Genomic DNA, 20,585 nt, shown 5'->3' with positions numbered 1-20,585 from the left:
CAAGGCAAAGCAGCTGCTGGGATCTTTGCTCTCTAGCCATGTATTTGAAATGGAAACTGCTAAAATTCTGTTCCCTTTTGTTCAAACTATTGGATAGAGTTTCATCTGGCCCTGACCTCAACTTACTTTGGGTTTTATGTCCTGGGGGTTGAAGGAGAACTTTCTGTGATTTCATGCGCAGCTGATGCTTTCATGTAGACATGAAAGAAAAAGAAAAGAAAGAAGAAATGAAGAAAAGAAGAGAATTCCTCTCTCATCCTACTAAGATTAGAACCTTGGGAAGAGGGAAAGGGACTACAAGCTGAAAGTCAGGGGGATGGACAGAATGACCTTTGGAGAGCCCTGCTATCTAGGAATCCTGCAGATTGGAGACAGAGAGGAAGAACAACCTGTCTTTAAGTGGAGATTCTCAGGAGGGCCTTTGACTTCCTCAACCAATTCCTCTTCTATCTCCCCATCTCATCTATGAACAGGAGGCAAGACTGCGTGCCATGTCAAATGTCAGACATCAAAGCCCTTCCGAAAATACCATTCTTTGTCGCTGTTTTGTTTTGTTTTTTCCTTGAGTTCCCATTTAGAAGAGTTTCATTTGCTACTGAATCCTATAGTGTCGGCAGGATGGATTATTACTATTATTATTGTTATTATTAATAATATAGCAATATATTGCATAATTGTATAATATATAAATTAATCTATTAATATAAATATATTAATGTGTAATATATTAACATTCATAATCAATATAGCACCTTAAGGTTTGCAAAATGTTTTTTACCATGATCTCATTTGATTCTCCCAACAATCCTGGGAATTAAGTGCTATTATTATCACCATTTTACAAATTAGGAAACAGACTGACAGAGGTTTAGTGACTTGCCCAGGGTCACACAGCTGATAAGTGTTTGAGGTCTTCCTCACTTAAGATTTCATGCTGTATCCATGGGGCCACCCAGCTGTTTCTTTTTATCTGCTTCTCTTTCACTCTATTTTTTGCTTTCCTTTCTTCTCCCCTTCTTCCTCCCAGACTTCCGTGTGTGTGTGTGTGTGTGTGTGTGTGTGTGTGTGTGTGTGTGTGTGTGTGTGTGTGTGTTGAGACACTAAGTCTTTTATATAGTATTCTCTCCCTTGATCTAGGAGTATCTAAAAAGGAACTTCCTTAAGTTTCTAGTGGGAAAGAAAATGGCAGGGGTGAAGAGGAGGCTGGGAAGTAGTTATATTTGTACTTCTCTAGGATAACATAAATTAGATGTGACCTGGGCTCTTATGTATTCTGCTCTGTATCTGGGCATCATGCATTAGGTTTGCTTTGAAATTCTGGACCCTTTGCTCCCGCAAATAAATTTTGTAATTTCGTCTAGCTCTATAAAATGCCTTACCGCCTTAGTTGTTTGATTGGTATACCATTAAATCTGTAAATTAATGTAAGTTGGTGTTGTTAAGGCAGCTAGGTGGCACAATGTATGGAGAGCCAGCCCTGGAGTCAAATCCAACCTCAGACACTTACTAGCTGTGTGACCCTGGGCAAGTCTCTTAACTCTGTCTGCCTTGGTTCCTCATCTCTAAAAATGAGCTGAAGAAGGAAATGACAAACCACTCCAGTATCTTTGCCAAGAAAACCACAAATGGGTCACATAGGGTCGAACATGACTGAACAAGTAGTACCACCATTTTCATTATTTTAGCACAGCCCAAACATGAGCAATGAATATGTCTTATTTTTTGTCAATCTTTATTTCTTTAAGAGGTGTTTAGTAGTTGTAATGTTTTGCTGGATATCTTTATGCATTTTGGATATTTTGCATGGGATTTCCATTTTGATTATTTCCTCCTGGATTTTGTTATTGCCACGATATAGCAACACTGTTGAGTTTTGTGGATTTATTTTGCATCCTGCTATCTTACTAGAGTATTGCCTTAAATAGTTTCTTTGCTGATTCTCTGAGGTTCTCTAAATAAACTATCAGTCATCTCAGACTGCATTTGAAAAAGTCATCCTTTAAAATAGCTATAATTCTTCATCTTGGTTTATTCTATGTATGATCGTCAACCAATAAACATTTATGGAAGATCCATTGTGTTCTAGAATGAACTAAGCTATATTGATAAGGATCAGCATTTAAAAATTTATTTAAAAAACTTTTAAGCTTTCAAAGTATATTATACATATACATGCAAAAATATAATAACATTTTGAAAACTTTAAAGTTTTATAGATATGCCTTATATTTTTATATATATTACATATATATTAAATACATACACATATGTGTGTAATTCTACCCTCACAACAAATCTGTGAAGTAAAATTTGAAAATTGAGGTTTGATTGGCTCAGTGACTTATCCATGGTCACACAGCTAGTTAAATGTTAGAGGCGGGATTCATACTAGAGGTTTAAAAAAATAAAGGCAAAACAAATAGGAGATAGATCCCTGCCTCTGGTTAGCTTACCATGTTTTTAGAGAGACTAAGCCTATACACAGAATTGAATGAAGTTTACTTACAAAACAACCTATCCATTAGTAGCATGTACACTATACAGTCTGAGCCAGAAAATACTGAAAGGACACTAGTGAGAGGATTCCAGGGTTAAACAGGACAGGCTTCCTGGAGAATATGAATTGGTTAAAGTTTTCTCCCCTGTTTCCTAATGGACATTCATCTCCTCTCCTGGCCTTCCTTTCCTAGGAACCACCCCTAAAGGCAGACACCTGGGGCCTGGTCTGGAGGCCATCATCAGTCCGTTGCTTTGTGGGGGGGAGTGGGGGGAGGTAGGGATGGGGTGGAGCAGAGAGCAGGATCTGAGGAATGGGCCTGATGCATGTAGACGCCAGGCCTGCGCAGCTACTCTTGACAAGGGAAATGGGAACCCAGCCTTGGCCAGTTTAGGAATCCCAGCCCTGTGGCTGAATTGCTTAGGGTCATTTAGAAGTAGGGTCCAGGAGTGGCTACAGGAGATTTTAGACAGGACAGCTTGGCCAGGATGGTATCATGTCTTGGGAAGCCCAAGTCTGTAAGCTGGAAGGCCTGGGTACTAGTCCAAGCTTTCTATTTACTCTGTTGTTACCTTGGTCGAGACCCCACCTCTCCCTATCCCCAGGATTGAGTTACCCCGTTTGAACAGTGTAAAACTAAGTGGTCCAGTAGATAGAATACAGGACTTGGAATCTGGAAGGCTTTTTCACACCTGGCCTCAGACACTTTACTATCTGAGTGACCCTGGGCAAGTCACTTAACTGCTTTCTGCCTCAGTTCCTCCTCTGTCAAATAATTGTACTTACCTCCCAGGGTTATTATGAGTAAAATGAGATATTTGTAACACATTTTTGCAAACCTTAAAGCACTATATAAATTCTAGCTATCACCACCACCATCATCATCATTGTGATTATTGCTTAACCATTTGGATAGAGGCTATGTTATCTCATTTGATTCTCTCAACAATGATGTGACTCGGGTGCTATTATTGTCCTCATTTTACAGATAAGGAAATTAAGTGACTTCTCCATCATCAAACAGCTAGTAAATGTTTGAGACAGGAATCAAACTTGTCTTCCTAATGCCAAGCACAGCATGCTAACCCCTGCACCATCCAGCTGCTTCTTTTGTAGAGAAGGAGGATATAATGAGAAATAGAGGTGGACTTTGGGGAAAGAGTAACAGTGGTAAAAAATGCAAGTATTATCCCCAGACTGTTTGCCCTAGAAATAAGGAGAGAGAAGACGAGGGTAAATAAAAGGCTCTTTAGATAATTGAAGGAAGCTAGTTTATCCTGTCCCATGGCCCGCAGTGCCCTTTTGCAGTCACCAAAGAGCTATTTATTCATACAAGCATTTATTAGACTCCTGTTGTTTTCTGGCACTGGGCAAGATGGTGGAAATACAAAGACATCAAAAAGCTTACATTTAACATGTACAGAACTCTACAGTTCTGGTCTCTGGTCTCGTTTCTCCTTCCACCACCATTGCCTTAGTTTCTTCCTGTATGTCCCACACACCCCATCCCCCAGCAGCCTAAGCCCTCTCTTCCCCTCAATCCCACCCAGTCAGAGAAGCCCTAAGGCAGAGTGGCTGTCCCTATTCCTGGTGTGTCTTCTCCCTTCACCTTTGTCTTTCTTCTGTCTTCTTCCCTCCCCTTGTGTCTCCCCAGCATCCTCTTTGCAGACATTGAGGGCTTCACTAGCCTGGCTTCCCAGTGCACGGCGCAGGAGCTGGTCATGACTCTCAATGAGCTGTTTGCCCGTTTCGACAAGCTGGCCGCAGTAAGTCACCCCTCGGATCTTCTCTGGCCTCTCTGAGGTCTGTGTGGAGAGTGTGACCAGTGTGGTCTTCCTCCAACTCTAAAGCCTTCTGGGAACTTTACAGGAGTCCCTGTCACTCAGGACCCCGGAAGTTGTATCCAATAATGGGTCAGGAGACTCCCAGCCATAGAAAGGCTGGTCGGGGAGAATCAGGATGGGAAGTGGGGAGAAAGGACATGTGGGCAAAGCCTCAGGACTATTGAAAAGAGGGGGGAGGTGATGATGCAGGCAGATGCAGACAGATGCTACAGTCACAGACCAGGACAAATTGTTTAAATGCACAGGCAGGCTGAGAGGAGGGAGCTGGAGGAGCTGCAGGTCACAGCAGACTTTCAGCTGCTGCTGTATACTCATAGAGAGTAACCCTATCACAAGATCATAGAACCAGAAAACTGAAGAGCTGCAAGGGTTTTTAGATCTCATTCGGGCTCATTTTACAGACGGGGAAATGCCTACGCATCACACCATCAGTCAACTCTTGATCAGTATAGATATACTGACGGAGGAGGGTGGTGCTGTGGATAACCCCACAAACAAACCCCACAGTCACTTCTATTTATTTGGCTTTGAGTTGACTGATTGATTGATTTAGCAGCAGATTGGCCTCCCTGGTGGTGTTTGGCTCAGGATGATAAAATGAGTCTGCATTTTCAGAGCTCCTACTACAGATAGAAGTATATATGTGTGGTGGTAGTGGTAGTGTGGGGAGTGGGGGGGAGGGATGTGTGAGAGGCCAAGGCAGGGATGATTGCTTAGATAATCCTCAAAAGCATAAGGAAGAATTGAGTTTTAGCCTTAAGGGTGAATCTGGAACCTGTAGGGTAGGAGCACACTCATTAATTAGGCTCCCGGTCACATTAGTGGTTGGTTTGTTTTTCATAAGCTCTCACTAACTTTATAGAAGCCTTTATAGAGGCCTTAAAAATACATTCATATTTTCGTAAATACGTTTAAATCATGGAACCCACCTTCTTCCAAGTATTGAGGAATTTGAAGTTATATTTATAATCAGTCACAGAATTTGACTGTAAATGATGAATGATTACCCTTTACAAAAGAGCCACAAACAGTACCCCATTGAATGAAAATCTTAATTGTTCTTACCTAATGCCCTTTAGATAAAATGTGTACTGGGTGGTGGGAATGTACTTGGCCAGTGTTTCAGGCCCATAGCTCTGTCTCAGCTCATGGGACCCCCTCCCCCTCCGCCTCACCTGATGAGCTGGCTAAGCTGGCTGTGGCTAGGGCCAGATCTGGACTTACTGCCCCTCAAAGGCAAGTTATTCTGGGCATTACATGAATCCATTTGTTTCCTGCTTTTCTGCTTTTCCCATCTCACTGCTGGGTTTAAAAATAAAATAATACATAATTTTCTCCCATAGGAGAATCACTGTTTACGTATTAAAATCTTGGGAGATTGCTATTACTGTGTCTCTGGGCTTCCTGAGGCCCGGGCTGACCACGCTCACTGTTGTGTGGAGATGGGCATGGACATGATTGAGGCCATCTCGTAAGTAGAGTGTTCCTAAGGGCACAGGGGGCAGGGGGAAGAATGAGGTGTGGAGGGAGGAAAGGTATACATAGGAGAGTAAACCAGAAAGGGGCAACCTTACAGGGGTCAGATAGGCACGCTCTTGGGTTTCTCTTCTTGGGATGCTTTTTTCCTGAGATCTGGGCCCTTTCTGCCAAAGTGCGTCTTTTAAGATCAAGAATACCGGAGAAATGAGGGACTCGTTTTTCAATGAAACCTTTGTAGAGGCAGTGAGGAAACCCCATTTAAAGGACAGGCTTAATGCTGAAAAGGGTAATGACCATCTGAAATCCAGGGTTAATCCAAACCTTCATCTGAATCTCTAGATAGGCAGAAGGACAGACATGATAAACTCTGGGATTTCTTTGGGCTTCTTTGGCAGGCTGATGAAACCTGCAGACCCCTTCTTGGAATTATGGTTTTAAATGTATGAAACAAAATACATAAGATTATAAAGGAAACCAGTTACATTGAAATATAGTTATCAAAATGTATTTTTTTTTTAATTCAAGGACCCCAGGTTAAGAATCCCTGATTTAGCCTGAGGAATCCTTGAATTCATAGGGTGATAGATTTAGAGATACTAACAGTCATTTAATACAACCCCTTCATCTTATACATGAGGAAACCAAGGGTCAGAGAGGCTTTGCCCACTGTCACATAGGCAGTGATTAGCAAAGCAAGTTCTTTGACCCCAAATCTAAATCTCATTCCATTGCATCCCAGTGGTATGTAACCCACCCTGGTGATATTGGACCAGGCTAGCAAAGAGAAAAACCAGAGGGATAAGTTTAAGTGTTGGGAATGTAGTCCATTATAGGGGCAAAGGAAGGTGACTAGGATCTGCCTTTGCTTGATCTGCAGAGTGCTATTCCCTATGACAAGAAAATTGATTGGTAATGAGTCTTCCCTGCTGTGTCAGCCTCTCACTGTTGTCCTGGGAGTTGCTAATTTCAGTAGCATACAGTAGCTGTATTGTCCAAGTCAGTGGAGTGTGCTACCCAGAAGGCCCTTTCCAGAGCAGGCTGGATGAGTGCTTGCCCCCTCGTACTGCTTCCCGGCAGCAGGCCCCACTCCTCTCGGGAGGGGATATTTCATCTTCTTTCCCTGGTGGGTCTCCTCCCATCCCCCCAGGCTGGGATAATAGATCATAGTCTTAGAGCTAGAAGAGACCTAGAGATTCTCTCATCTATCTCACCCCAATCTTAAAAATGAGGAAACTGAGGCCTAAAGAATTTAAGTGACTTGATTTTAAAAAGCCATAGCTAAAGTGACAGAGCCAAGTTTCGACTTCAAATCCAGTGGCATTGAGTTGACCTTAGTTCCCTTCCACCCCTTCCAACTACCGTGCTTTGCCAAGGAGTATTTAGAGTATTCCTCCATTATCCAGTTTATTGGGAAGAAGTACAGTGGTCTGGCTAGACCCAAACAACAGATAATCTAGAAGTAATTTCTTATGTTTCCTCCAAGTGCATTGTAGGAATATTTTTTTGGCAGCAGCAAAAATTCCCTTCCAAATGATGCTTGGCTCCAGATTATATTAAAATGAATTTTCATTTCCCAAGTGCACCCTAACCGACCAGTGAAAGACACAAGACAGAGGTATTTGGATTAGAAGGAAAAGATGGGGCTCTAAATCAAAATACTGCTAGGCACATTTGTAGCTGTGGGTTGATGCACTGCACCACCTTGTGGTCATGGGTGGACACTGCAGCTTCTGGCCATCTGAGAAGAAAGCCCTCTCCCAAATCACATAGCAATCCTATTTCCAGGTTGAATAGTCTCAATACTTTTATCTGGATAAAACCAGGAGGAGTGACTCTTTGATCTCTGTTTTTATGACCCTCCTCCATCATTACACCTGTTTTTCCTCTTTATCCTCAGTTCTCATCCCTTTGCCTTCTTCTCTCCTCCAAAGACTCAGTTCTTGACCCTCCTGACTAGAGCTTGAAATATTAGAGCTTGCCTTAAAAATCACCTGGGCCAACCCGCCTAGTTTTTGTAGATAAGGAAACTGAGCTTCACAGGAGTGAAAACTGACTTGGCTAAGGTCAAAGCTAGCAGTAAGTGGAGAACTGGCCCCTAAAGTCAGATCTCCTCCCATCCGCTATTCTTTCCATGACGACACATTCTTCCTTTCCCATGCTCCTTCTCCAGGTTGGTCCGAGAGGTGACCGGGGTGAATGTGAACATGCGTGTGGGGATTCACAGTGGTCGAGTACACTGTGGAGTGCTTGGACTGAGGAAGTGGCAATTTGATGTCTGGTCCAACGATGTGACATTAGCCAACCACATGGAAGCAGGAGGCAAAGCTGGGTGAGTGACCTGACCTAGGCCATTGGTGTTTGAGCTCACCAGGCAGCACCAGAGCTAGGCCTCAAAGTTCCTTGAGACTGGCCCTGCCAAGTCACTTTCCCTTGGAATCAGAGGTTGGGGTAGGGATGGGTGAGAAGAGGGAGCTGCTAATTCTGGGGGCTGTCAAGAATATTCAGGAGATTTATTCATTCATTCAATCAATCAGAAAGTATTTTTTTTTAAACTAACTACACCGTGTACATCTCCATGATAGCAGGCACTCATTGAGTACTAAGTTGTATGGCATCTACTCCCAGCCCTCAAGGAGCATGGAGTCTAGTGGGGCAGGAGTAGGAGCAGGGGTGTGCTGGTAAACAATCAGCAATCTTTTTATGATTTACCAATCTTTTATGATTAATCTGCATTATTAACATTTTCTCCATCACATTCTCAAGTGTAGGCAATCAACAAAACAACAAATCAGACCCTGATTTGTAGCATTTGATGATTTCTGAGCTTTTATAAAAAGTCAACCATAGTAGAAGGCAGAACATGATGAATGTATAAGCTAAAGGAATAGAGAAGCAAATCATTTCCAACTGGCACCTTGGAGGAGGTGGCATTTGAACTACACATTGAAGAATAGGGTTTTGACAGGTACACCTACTTCTTAAGGCAAGGACCATTTAATAGTCAATAAATATTTATTAAGCACCTACTATCTACCATGTGCCAGATAGTCTGCTAAGCACTAGAGACACAAAGAAGAAAAAGAAAGGAATTCCCTGCCCTCAAGGAGCTTACAATCTAATGGAGAAAGACAAGACAGAAAAAGGTAGCTGGAAAGGTGGTGAGGAGAGGGCTTTGTCTTTCACACTGGGCTTTTCTCTCTTAAAAGTCTAGCACAATCAGTACCCAACACAAGAGTTCTGTAGAGTTGAACTGAATCGACTTCCTGGCAGAGAGAATGGCCCAAGCAAAGCTGAAAGTTCAGGAAATAGTCAATGCAGATTGGCTGGTGCACGAGGTTCCTGTAGGGGAGTAATGGGAGATAAGACTGGAAAGGTCAGCTGGGACCACATTGTAGAGTTTAAATGCCAGGCTAAAGAGGCTAGACTCATCCTCTTAACCAGTACTTCCCAAGCTTTTCACACTTTATAACGTCAGAAAATTTCTCAGATCCCCATGCTACTGCTAGTATCTGTTGATGGAGAAACTATGCAGTGCCAGAAATTACTGTGAATTCAGCAGTGTTTTTGTAGCTTATTTGAAAATAGGAATACATATAGGTGCAATATTTATGATTTATTCAGTCTATAAAAGGACCACTTGCAATAACTCCAGGGTCCCCTAGGAGGTTCATAATTCAACAGATTTGGAACCACTGCTCTGAGCAATGGGGCTCTAGAGAAGGGGAGTGACCTGATCAGAGGTGGTGCTTGGGAAAGATGAATCTGCTGGGAATTCACAGGACACATTCCAGGGCTGGGTGAACCTGGAAGCAGAGTTAGGAAGCTGGTATAGTAATCTAGTTGTGGGGTGGAATGAACAATACTGAGTTAGCAGGGAAGAGAAAGGATGAATGGTTGGGTTGACAGGTTAATAAGTTGAAATTAGGATTGAAGTTGAAGTTATCATTTCGCTTCAAGTTTAGGGGGTTTTGGTCACACTTAAGGTTGTGGAAGGGAAAATGGTTTAAGACTGGTGTTGATTCCAAATCTCACATCAGGCTCTGTCTTGCTGTGACCTCATTCTCTTCCCCAATTGTATCTCTTGAACTATAGGCGCATCCATATCACCAAGGCCACACTGAACTATCTCAATGGTGATTATGAGGTAGAGCCTGGCTGCGGGGGTGAACGCAATGCCTACCTCAAGGAGCACAGTATAGAAACCTTTCTTATCCTGCGCTGCAGCCAGAAGAGGGTGAGTCGGGGGAAAAGGAGGTGAGAGAAGCATAGAGGGTGTCCACTCCTCGAGAGTGGAGGGGACAACCTGATACCCTCAAACCAGAGCTGAAACTAACAATGTTGCTGCCCAGGGCAAGCTTCACAAACCTATCTAGGGTAAGAAATTTGCCTTCTAATGAATTCTTTAAGTTAAATTTAGTTAAGAGGGCCAGGGAAAGAGACAGCAGAACACCACCCTGTGGTGGGTAGAAACAGACCCCAGAATACTTCCAGGCTGCTGCTGAGGAGCCCAGTGCAGAGGAGAAAGAAGAGTGGGAGTGAGGTGGGCCATGGGGTTGTTCTCTTGGAGGTGAACATAGGGTGAGGTCCAGTAGCTTCCAACTTTAGCTAACTATCTTTGGTGACTAGGTGTTAATCTGTGCTGCCAAAGGATAGCTAAGTGCTGTCAAGACTTTCCAAATTGCAGTGCCCTGGGAGAAAGCCCAGGCCATCCCACCCTAGTTCCGGTTCTCCGGCAGGATCCTCTTCATGGACCCTCTGCCTCTTCTTCCTCCTGTTTCCTTTGTAAAAGGACATGGAAAACTCAGAAAAACACAGTGCCCCCCCATAGCTTGCAGTTGAAGACAGTGCAATGAAGGGCAATTTAAATGGTCATGGCGGGGGCGGGGGGGGGAGTCTCTAATGGGATGACTGCCCCAAACCATCAGAAATCTTCAGTTTGGAAAGACGAGCTCTAAAGGCTTTGGAATAGGGGAACACAGACTTATTCACTGGATCCCAGTATGTTAGAACAAAGGGGCAACCCACTGAAGCATCTGGGATAGAGAGCTAGACCTAGAGTCAGAAAGACCTGAGTGTGAAACCTGCTTCATTCACTTACAAGCTGTGTGACCCTGGGCAAGCCACTTAATCTTGTTTGTCTCAGTTTCTTCATCTGTCAAATGAGCTAGAGAAGAAAATGACAAACTACTCCAGTATCTTTGCCAAGAAAACCACAAATAGGGTCAAGAAGAGTTGGACACAACTAAAAAACAACTGAACAACAAATATATTGTGCGTATGTATCTATGCAGTACATACATAGCATGTGTATATATGTATGAATGAAGTGCTTTACAAAGTTTAACTGCTATATAGATATTCGATATAATCATTATTGTTATCAGTGTTGTTGCAGCTTAAAATAGGTAAACTGAGGACAAATAAAAGGAAGTATTATTTGACACAGTAGGTAAAAACTGCAAAGAAATTATTACCCTAATATGGTTCTGGGGTATTTCCGGCCCCAGGTTGAATCAGACCCCCTGTTTGATTTTGTTAGGTTCATGAAGCAAGTAGCAGAAAGTAACATTTCCACTTGTGCCAATAATTGGGGAAAGCACAATGAGACTATTAAAAAAAAAAGTCATTGGTGGTTATACCCTAAAGGCCAGAAGGCGGGAAATATTCCATGAAAGCCCATGTTATATATGTCTACTGTGACTCTCTCACTCATGGAATCCACCTCTGTCCCTGAGTGTGGGCCTCTGACTCAGGATCTCTATGTCTATGCCTCTGCCTCTGCATCTTTTCTTTGAGGGGTTCTTGGGCTTTTATCTACCTTTTATCTATCTTTATTTAATAGCTTTCCATATCTTATTCTTAATCTGAAAATCAACGGGCATTCTCTCTGTCTCTTCTCTCTTCCTCTCTCCTCATCTTTCCTCTTTCTCCTCTCCTCTTTTCTTCCCCTCGGAAACTTTCTGACTAGAAGACTAAGATGCTGATTAAGCAGCAAACACATTTGGATGCTTGATCTGTAAAAGTGGATTATCTAACCCATCCATCATTTTATGCATCTGTAATTTTTCACATGTTTGTCACCAGAAATTTCTCTTAAGTCCTGAAAGTTCTAAGGACCCTTCCATTCTTGCAAATGCTTTTGTCCACGTTTCCATATCCCTCATATCTTCATCATCAAAATCATCTCCAGCCTTAAATTCTAAATCTTAATGCCCCTAAAAGAGCATTTCCATATATATAGCAGAGCAGAAAAAGAAGATTCTCTATCAGAACTGGAAGTCTTCATTTTATGCTTCTTTTTTTTTTCAAGTATATGATAAAGTCTACATGTTCGTTTCAGAATTGTATTCCTTTTCTGTGTTTCCTTCTGGACTTCCTTCTTTTTCTTTCCCATAGTTAAAAAAAGTTACAGTGACCCTTTTTTGGGGGGCACCATTATTGCTAACCTCCCTTCCCCAACTCTCTCCTTTTAAAAAGAGAGAAAGAAAAGCAAAATCCTTGCAACAATTAATGTAGTCAAGCATAACGGAAATATCCACTAGGCTTGTCCAAAAATGTATGTCTCTGCCCCTTATGGCCCTCACCTCTCCATCAGGAGCGGGCTAATGTGCTTTTATCCCAGGTCTTCTAGAGACGTGATTGGACATTGATTTGATCAGAGTTCTTAAGCCCCCCTCACCTTCCTCCAACGTCATTGCCCTCTCTACTACATCAATGCTGTCTTCATAAGACGGCCCTTCCTATTCTCAGCCCAAGACATTTAAATTGGGACTTCATATACCATTTCTCCTTTCCTTTTCTACCTGCTCTTCACTGGGACAGTTCCAGACTTAGGCCTAATACATTCTAGAAGCTTGGATAAATACATGTCTCTAGCACCTGAGATTGCCGTAAATGGCATCAGAAGTGAAGCCCAGTTCTCCAGGCATCCATTCTTCTCGTGGCCCTCCTTGGGGTAAGATACAGTTGGTAGAGCAGACAAGGCTTATCTTCTAGAGACCAGGATATGGATTGGACAGTTTGCTCACAGGCTCAGGTCCCTTTGGTTTCTTTTCCCTTGATTAAGTGACTTGCCCAGAGTCACACACCTAGGAAGTACCTGATGTTGGATTTGAACTTGGGTTATCCTAACTTCAGGCCCAGCGCTCTAACCACTGAGCTACCTAACTGCCTTGTATGTGTTGGGGGTGGGGGGAGGTGGGGGAATATTGGGACAGGAGCATAGGGACAAGACTACCAAGGAAGAATCATAGACTACTGGCAGTGGAGATAGAGACCTGGGTTCAAATCCAGCCTCTGATACTTCATGCCTATGTGACCTTAGAGAAGTCACTAACCTCCCTAGACCTGTTTCCTCATATATAAAACGAGTGGACTGAATTAGCTAGCCTCCGAGATCCCTTCCAACTTTAGTCTATGAACCTATAAGGTTTAAAGCTACTTAAGTCATACAGACACCCCCCCAAAAAATGTCCTTTTTGAAAAAAAAATGATCCTTAGAGGTGTTTCAAGGACAGCTTGGGGGGAAGGGAGAAATCCTAGCCATCCTGCTCCTTCTCTTCCTAACAGCAGACCGGCTCTTAAAGCCATTTTCACTGTGACCCAACCAAGCCAGATGGAATGTGTAATTTGGAAGTCCGGTGATTAAGGCCGCTGGACTGGGGAGTGGGAAGGGGGAGAAGGTTCCCAGAAGGCAGAGAAACATTTAGAATGTCACTGGACCATTGGGACCTTTGGATGGGGAGGGGAAGAAAGACAGCAATTGCATTACTCATTCTTTCCAACCCCGAGACATAAAACTTAGAGCCCGAAGGGACTTTAGGCATCCTCTAATCCAGAGGCTCTGAAACTTTTTGGGGTCTTGGACCCTTTTGTCTGGCTAGTGAAGCCTGTGGTCCCCTTCTCAGAAAATTGTTTTCAAAAGTACAAAATAAATACATAGTTTTTACAAAGGAAGCCAATAATAGTGAAATACAACTCTCAAAGTATTTTTAAATAAAAGTTCAAAGACCTCGATCCAACCCTGTTGTCACACAGAGGAGGAGGATGCTTGCTCATGGTCTCACGTGGAGTGAGTAGGAGAGTGGTACTTGGCTTCCGGGGGCTCTGGCTCCACATCCAGACGGGCTCCTTCAACGTATTTCCTGTTGCCTCTCTTTTGCATACCCTTGGGGCTGAGGATACTGAGTCTGGAGAAAGAGAGAAAAGGAGGAGGAGTTGTGTGAGGAAGAGATAGAGCAGTGAGAGAACAAATTCCCCCCCCCATGCGCACATTTGGAAAAGCTCTCAGCGTGATGGGGGAGGCTTGATTCCAGTCCCCAGCTATATACCTTTAGGGCTAGACAGGACCTGAGAAACCATTGACTCCGAGCCCTTCATCATATGGATGAAGAGACTGAGGCCCAGAGAGGTTGAGAGACTTGCCTAAGGTCACATAGATAGTCTGTGGCAAAGCTAGAATTTGAACCCAGGTCCCCAACTCCAAACTCAGTGTTGTTGTTTTGTTGTTCAGTTGTTCACGATTCTTTGCGGCCCTGTCTGGGATTTTCTCGGCAATGATACTGGAATCGTCATTTCCTTCTCCAGCTCATTTTACAGATGAGGAAACTGAGGCAAACAGAGTTAAGTGACTTGCCCAGGGTCACACAGCTAGTAAATGTCTGAGGCCACATTTGAACTCAAGTCCTCCTGACTTCAGGACAGGCACTCAATTCACTTCATCTCCCAGCTTTTCTCTTCATCATGCTATCTCAAGCTATAAGGGCTATCACTTTTACCCAAAAGAATATACCCCTTTCCCACCTGTCTTTTGGATTCTACACATTATGATGTGGGTTACAGTGAGGAATGCACATACATATTCCCTGCCCTTTAGGTGATGGCAATTCTGATGCACTTCTAGCCACAAATGTATAGGATAGATGGCTATGAGGACCACTGTGCAGAAAATTAGACAAGTTTAATGAAATAAAATAAGCCAAAGGATCAGGGGAGGGAGTGGGAGTACCTACATAGGCAGGATGAATCAGGCTTTGGAGAAGGGGTCTCATCTTCTTCTAGGGGTCAGAGACCATGAGTTGATGAAGGGAGTGGTTACCTGTGTAAACCAGGTACCTTCCATTCTCAAACTGATTCTAACTGTGCTTTTTCTCCAGAAAGAAGAGAAGGCCATGATTGCCAAAATGAATCGCCAGCGAACCAATTCCATTGGACACAATCCCCCGCCCTGGGGCGCCGAGCGGCCCTTCTACAACCACCTGGGGTCCCACCAGGTCTCAAAGGAGATGAAGAGGATGGTTAGTTACCAATGAGATGGCCGTGGAAATTGGGAGGGGGGGTGGAGAAGTAGGAGGTGGAGGATAAAAGGAGAAAGGCACAGCATCCTTCCTCAGAGATAGCATAACAACAGTAATCCATTGCATTTATAAAATGCTTTCAGTTTTTCAGAGTGTTCTCATGTGTTACCTTATTTTATCCCAAAATCTACCTATATAAATTGAGAGCTGGGATTTTTTCTTCTGGCTTTATAAGACAGTTGGGAAAAAGGAAGGGAATAAACATGTACTGAGTGCCTACTATGTGCCAGGCCCTGTGCTAAATGCTTTACAAATATTAACCCATCTGATCTTCACAACAGCCCTGAGACGTAGGTGCTACTATTAACCCCATTTTACAGTTAAGGCAGCACAATGCTCTGCACAGAGTAGGGGGCACTGTTCAGTCATTTTTCAGTCTTGTTGGATTCTTTGTGACCCCATTTGGGGTTTTCCTTGGTAAAGATACTAGAGTGGTTTGCCATTTCCTTCTCCATCTCATTCTATAGATGAGGAAACTGAGGCAAACAGGGTTAAGTGACTTGCGCAGGGTCATACAGCTAGGACGTGTCTGAAGTCAGATTTGAATTCATATCTTCCTGACTCCAAGCGCAATGCTTCACCTCTGCTCTAGCCATTGCACCACCAACTTACAGAGAAGAAACAGAGCCCCAGAGAGAGACAACTACTAGGTCATCTAGCCTAGGGTGGAGCCAAGCCCAGTACCGACTTCTGATTGCAGACTGAGGGCTATTGCCATTGAGTCACATGGCTTCATCCCAATACTGAACTGTCCTTTCTCCCTTGGCAGAGCTCACCCTGCCAGGCTTAGACTGGGATCTGGGACGTGCCAAAGCCTCCAGCTGTTTGGCATTTGGTGAGGCCTTTCTCCTCCAGTCTGGTGGGGAGAAACGTGCCAGGTGTTGCCTGTGTCTGCTGCATTTCCCAGGCAACTGAAATTTCTCCCGAGCACCACGACTGCCTGGAAACCATCATTGTGATGCTCCCCAATGCTTTCTATGCTTTGGAAAGTCCCTGATCAGCTGGAGCTCTCCCTCAGTGGGGAAGGGGGAAGGGAGGCCTGAAAAAAGCAGAAGCCAAAGGGGATTTATTTACTGGGTTCTGAAACCTGTTAGGGGCTGGAGGAATCACTATACATCACACACCAGGGGCTCATCCATTCAAAGGGGCAAGATGAAATGGATGTGCCTTGATTCCTGTGGTGACGACTGGAGGAGAAAGGAGAAAGAAAAGAAAGGGATGGTAATAAAAGTAGAAGGGCGGTGGGATATGGAGGAAGATGAATTATAATGAGATTTTTTTTTCTTTAAGAAAGCTTAGTTTTTCAGATTCATTTACTCTGTTCAGGGGGATAATCAAGGCTTCTCTCAGTGAAGGCCCCACTCACCCTAAGAACAAGTGAGCAAGGAAGGTATGAGAGTGAAGGGTTGTCCTGCCTTTATGTTTCTGCAGGCCCAGTGTTGAGGAATTGGGTGGGAGATGGGCCCGGGTATGCAGGAAGAGCTAATTTAGAGTCAGATGACGCTGAGTCGGTTTAAACTGCAACAGGAGAGATTAAAACTAGATAGAGAGAGGGACAGGAGAGCTCAGTGCCTGAGAAGACAACTAGAGTGGTTGGTTGAATCCCAAAATCTTGAAAATTTGTTGATATGGACAGTGGAGCCTGGAATCTAAAGGGCTGATCCAAAGACTCTCCAATGGATGTGTTGGTTATGACGCCTAAAGCCCCTAGCTCCAGTTACCTAACAGACCCATCTCCAAGCGTCATATCCCCTTCTACCCCCTCATTCTTCTCTCTCTTTGAGAGACTAACTTCTTTAATAATTTGAATAACAAAAATCTTAATTTGTAGGAAAATATGACTTTTAAAAATTGATGCCTTTTTTTTTTAACATAACAGTCATTTCCTCATATGCTAACTCCCCTACATCCCCAGCTCCCAGGTGTGCTTGTGTGAGCATGTGTATATAACACACATATATACATACACACATATGCAATACACGCATGCATATACAAGTATACAATACATACAGCACACATGTGCATATATGCATGCACACATATACATACATAATACACACACCACACACATGCACACAAAACAGGACACATGCAATACACACATATCTACAATATGCACATATACATACATGCATATACACAGACACACATATATGCATGTGCATGCACAGACACAAAGCATACGTGCACACACATGCACATACATATATATGCACATAAACATATGCACACACATATGTAGTACACAGTGCCCTCATGCACACATACACAAGCACATACATGCAGTACACAGTACATACACATGTATGCAATACACATAGGCACAATGTACCCACGTACACATATACATGTATACACACACACACACACATACTCTAAAACCTCCCCTGAAACCAAGGAAAACAGCAAGAACTTTGTTCTATGGTATCATCTCCCCCCTCTCGACAGAAGGAAGATGTGCAAAACAACTTTCAAAAATGCAGAATTCCCTGCTCTTCGCTGCTCCCTATTCCCTTTCCTTTGCTTTTCTTCCCTTTGCCCTGATTTTCTTTTCCTTTTTACTCCCTCTTTGAATAGTTTGAGTCTCTCTCCTCCTCTAATTCTTTCATGCCATTTCTCCCCGTCCTTTATCTCTACCCTGTTTTCCCCTCCTCCCCCCATCTTCTCTCTCCCATTTACCTCTGCCCTTCCCTGCTTTTTCTGTTCCTTTTCTTCCCACTATCCCTTCTCTTCTACATCCTCCCTCCCCCATTTTCTGCTGACCTTGTCTCTTCCCTGCTCTCTCTCTCTCTCTTTCTTCTTTGATTCTTCTACACCCAGCCCCCTCTCACTCTTGGGTTCCCCCTCGCACCTCCACTGCCACCATCCTTTCCTAACACGTTCCTAGGCAGCAGATGTGACAGCTCTATGATGCTGCCATTCTGTTGGCATGGGGCTGGGCTTAACTCATCCGCCTCTTGGCATTGGCTCTCTGGAGAGCCTAATTGGACCACTGTGTAATTAGAATGAGGATTTTCCATAAACTGCTTTTGGCTCTAGTGAGAAGCCTTTGGTGAAGTGGGGCCTAAGGCCCACTTCTGGGTTGAGCATGCTAAGTATGGGTGATGAGGGTTTGTTGTGTTCCCTTTGGGAGAAACTCTGTGAAAGGTGGGGAGATTAAGCTGAAATAAAATCCTAAAATTACCCAGAATCTGGGAGCAGCTAAGTGGTGCAGTGGATAGAACACCAACCTTAGAGTCAGGAGGACCTAAGTTCAAATTTGGCCTCAGACACTTACTAGCTGTGTGACCCTGAGCAAGTCACTTAACCCCAATTGCCTCCAAAAAAAAAAGTTACCCAGGATCTGATGCTCCTGGTCTGTCAAAGGTAAGAGGACTGGTGATCAGTGCAAGGGACATGAGAACCCCTGCCCTTTCTCTGTCTAAGAGTGAAGCTTCTTAGAGCTTCTATCACAGAGGTTCCCATGAGCACCTTGAAAAGAGCCCTTCTTATGGGCAGTGGAGGAGGGAAGGTGACTTTTATTTTTGCACTTTTAATGAGGAGGTCATTATTGCAGGATTCCTAACTGAGTCGTGTGGAAGAAAACAGGATCTGCAGCCTGTAACCTCAGGGATCTCCTCATCTGATAGGAGACAAAGGGGAGGATACTTCAGGCTGGAGGAAAGTCCTGAGGTGAAGAAAGGCTTAGAGGTGAAAAAAAGTAGAGGTCATATAGGACTGAGCATGGAGTAGTTAGACAGATTTATGGAGATGAGACAAGCTGTGTATTTATGGGGCCGGTGGGAAAATGGGGGGCAGGAATAGGGGGAAGGGCTGGGAGAGAGGGATCTTAACACCCACATTTGAGAGCTTGGATTTGAAGTGAATTCTGTAGTTTACTCATCTATCTCTATGCAGGACTATGCCTAAATTAGTCTAGTCTAGGAAAAACCTATCTTCTTTAAAAACATTTCAAGAATGTTCACTACCTTTCATAGTCAGCACCTACCACCTCCATGAATTGCATAACTATAGACTCAAAGTTAGGAAGCTTGGGTCCTAGGATAAGCTCTGTCACCAACTAGTGGTGAAGCAAGTTCGATAGAGCAGAAAGAGTGTGGGACTAGAAGCGTAAAGACTTCAGTTCGAATCCAGGCTCTTCTGACTATTATCCTTAGGCAAGTCATTTAAACAGTCTGTGCCTCAGTTTCCTCATCTGTAAAATGGGGGAGGGGGCAGAATAGAGAGCCTCTAAAGCCCTTTCTGGGCAGCTAAATGGCTCAGTGGATAGAGCACTGGGCCTGAAGTCAGAAAGATCTAAGTTCAAAGCCAGCCTCAGACACTTACTAGCTATGTGACCCTGGGCAAGTCATTTAACCCTTTTTACCTCAGTTTCCTCATCTCTAAAATGAGCTGGAGAAGGAAATGGCAAACCACTCCAGCATCTTTGCCAAGAAAACCCCAAAAGGATTCATGAAGAGTCAGATATAACTGAAAAATGAGTAAATAACAACAGTAATACATCTCTTTCCAACCATATAGGCAACCTATGATAATGCCTCTGGTCCTCAGTTTACCCCATCTGCAGAATGAAGGGGTTAGACCATATGATCTTTAGAGTCCTTTCCAACTCAGTCTGTGACAGAGTTGCATGGAAACAAACTTAAATTCTTCTGGCTGGGACTGCAGACAACTTCTTTGGTAGAGATGATGTCATACAGCTGGTCTTCAGCTGCTGTAGTGAACTTTCAAAAAAAAAATATTAAGTTTTCTAAGCAACCCAGGTCTCCTAATCATTATTCAGACTTGAACTTTTCATCGAGCAGCCTCCATTTCCTCAGGCTTCTCTCCTGCCTTCTGGATCTCTCCTCCTCTTTCCTAATGCCTCCAGAATGGAGCCATCACATTTTGGCTCAGCCTCTTTTCCTACCAGCCAAGTGATTTGATCCAGATCTTATGAACTGAGGGCAAGTTGGGAAATTAGTAAGGACAAGTCATACTGAGAGAGACAGAGGGACAGAGGGACAGAGGGACAGAAGGACAGACAGAGTCAGATTCTGGCCATTTGTAAAATCTTTAATAAGTATGTTCATTATGAGATTGTAGGGATTCGAGCTAGGCAGGACTCTAGAAATCATTTAGTCCAATCCTTTCCAGAACTGAGAAGAGTCCAGAGAAGTTTAAGGATTTGTTCAAAGTCATAGAGGTAATGAGAAGCAGAGCCAGGTCCTCCTCACTCCAGATTTAACAATCTTTCCAGAACATCATTCCATTCAGTCTCATTGTTTCATAAGCACTCACTCCCAATTTTCTGGGAGGGCAACTCCTCGTTGATAATTCCAGAAAGTTGCTGCAAGTAGCTAGGGTTACAGTAAAAAGTCCTAAGTCCCTAAAGGGTCTCAAGAAAGTTTCCTTTCACACATCTTC

General features: G+C 43.6%; 2 protein-coding genes across 3 annotated transcripts in view; one reads left to right on the top strand and one right to left on the bottom strand.

Moving 5' to 3' along the window:
* The window catches only part of ADCY5 (adenylate cyclase 5), a 262,353-nt gene that overhangs the window by 187,103 nt on the left and 54,665 nt on the right, over window positions 1-20,585 (top strand). Inside the window, 5 exon segments of the mRNA XM_020985965.2 lie at window positions 4,152-4,263; window positions 5,685-5,812; window positions 7,991-8,149; window positions 9,913-10,054; window positions 14,976-15,116. Coding sequence (XP_020841624.1) covers window positions 4,152-4,263; window positions 5,685-5,812; window positions 7,991-8,149; window positions 9,913-10,054; window positions 14,976-15,116 — 682 coding nt within the window.
* Window positions 11,072-20,585, bottom strand: part of SEC22A (SEC22 homolog A, vesicle trafficking protein) — a 160,043-nt gene continuing 150,529 nt past the window's right edge. The window contains exon 7 of one of the 2 annotated variants that reach the window (XM_020985976.2): window positions 11,072-14,009. In XM_020985976.2, the coding sequence (XP_020841635.1) occupies window positions 13,953-14,009 (57 nt within the window). In that variant the 3' untranslated portion in view covers window positions 11,072-13,952. The remainder of the gene's footprint in view (window positions 14,010-20,585) is intronic. The other variant, XM_020985971.2, reaches the window with a different exon arrangement.

Source organism: Phascolarctos cinereus, unplaced genomic scaffold (genome assembly GCF_003287225.1).
Source record: "Phascolarctos cinereus isolate Bilbo 61053 unplaced genomic scaffold, phaCin_HiC Scaffold_726;HRSCAF=1367, whole genome shotgun sequence".
Lineage (NCBI taxonomy): Eukaryota > Metazoa > Chordata > Mammalia > Diprotodontia > Phascolarctidae > Phascolarctos > Phascolarctos cinereus.
Note: the sequence above shows the minus strand (reverse complement) of the source record. Positions and strands in the feature narration are given on the sequence as shown.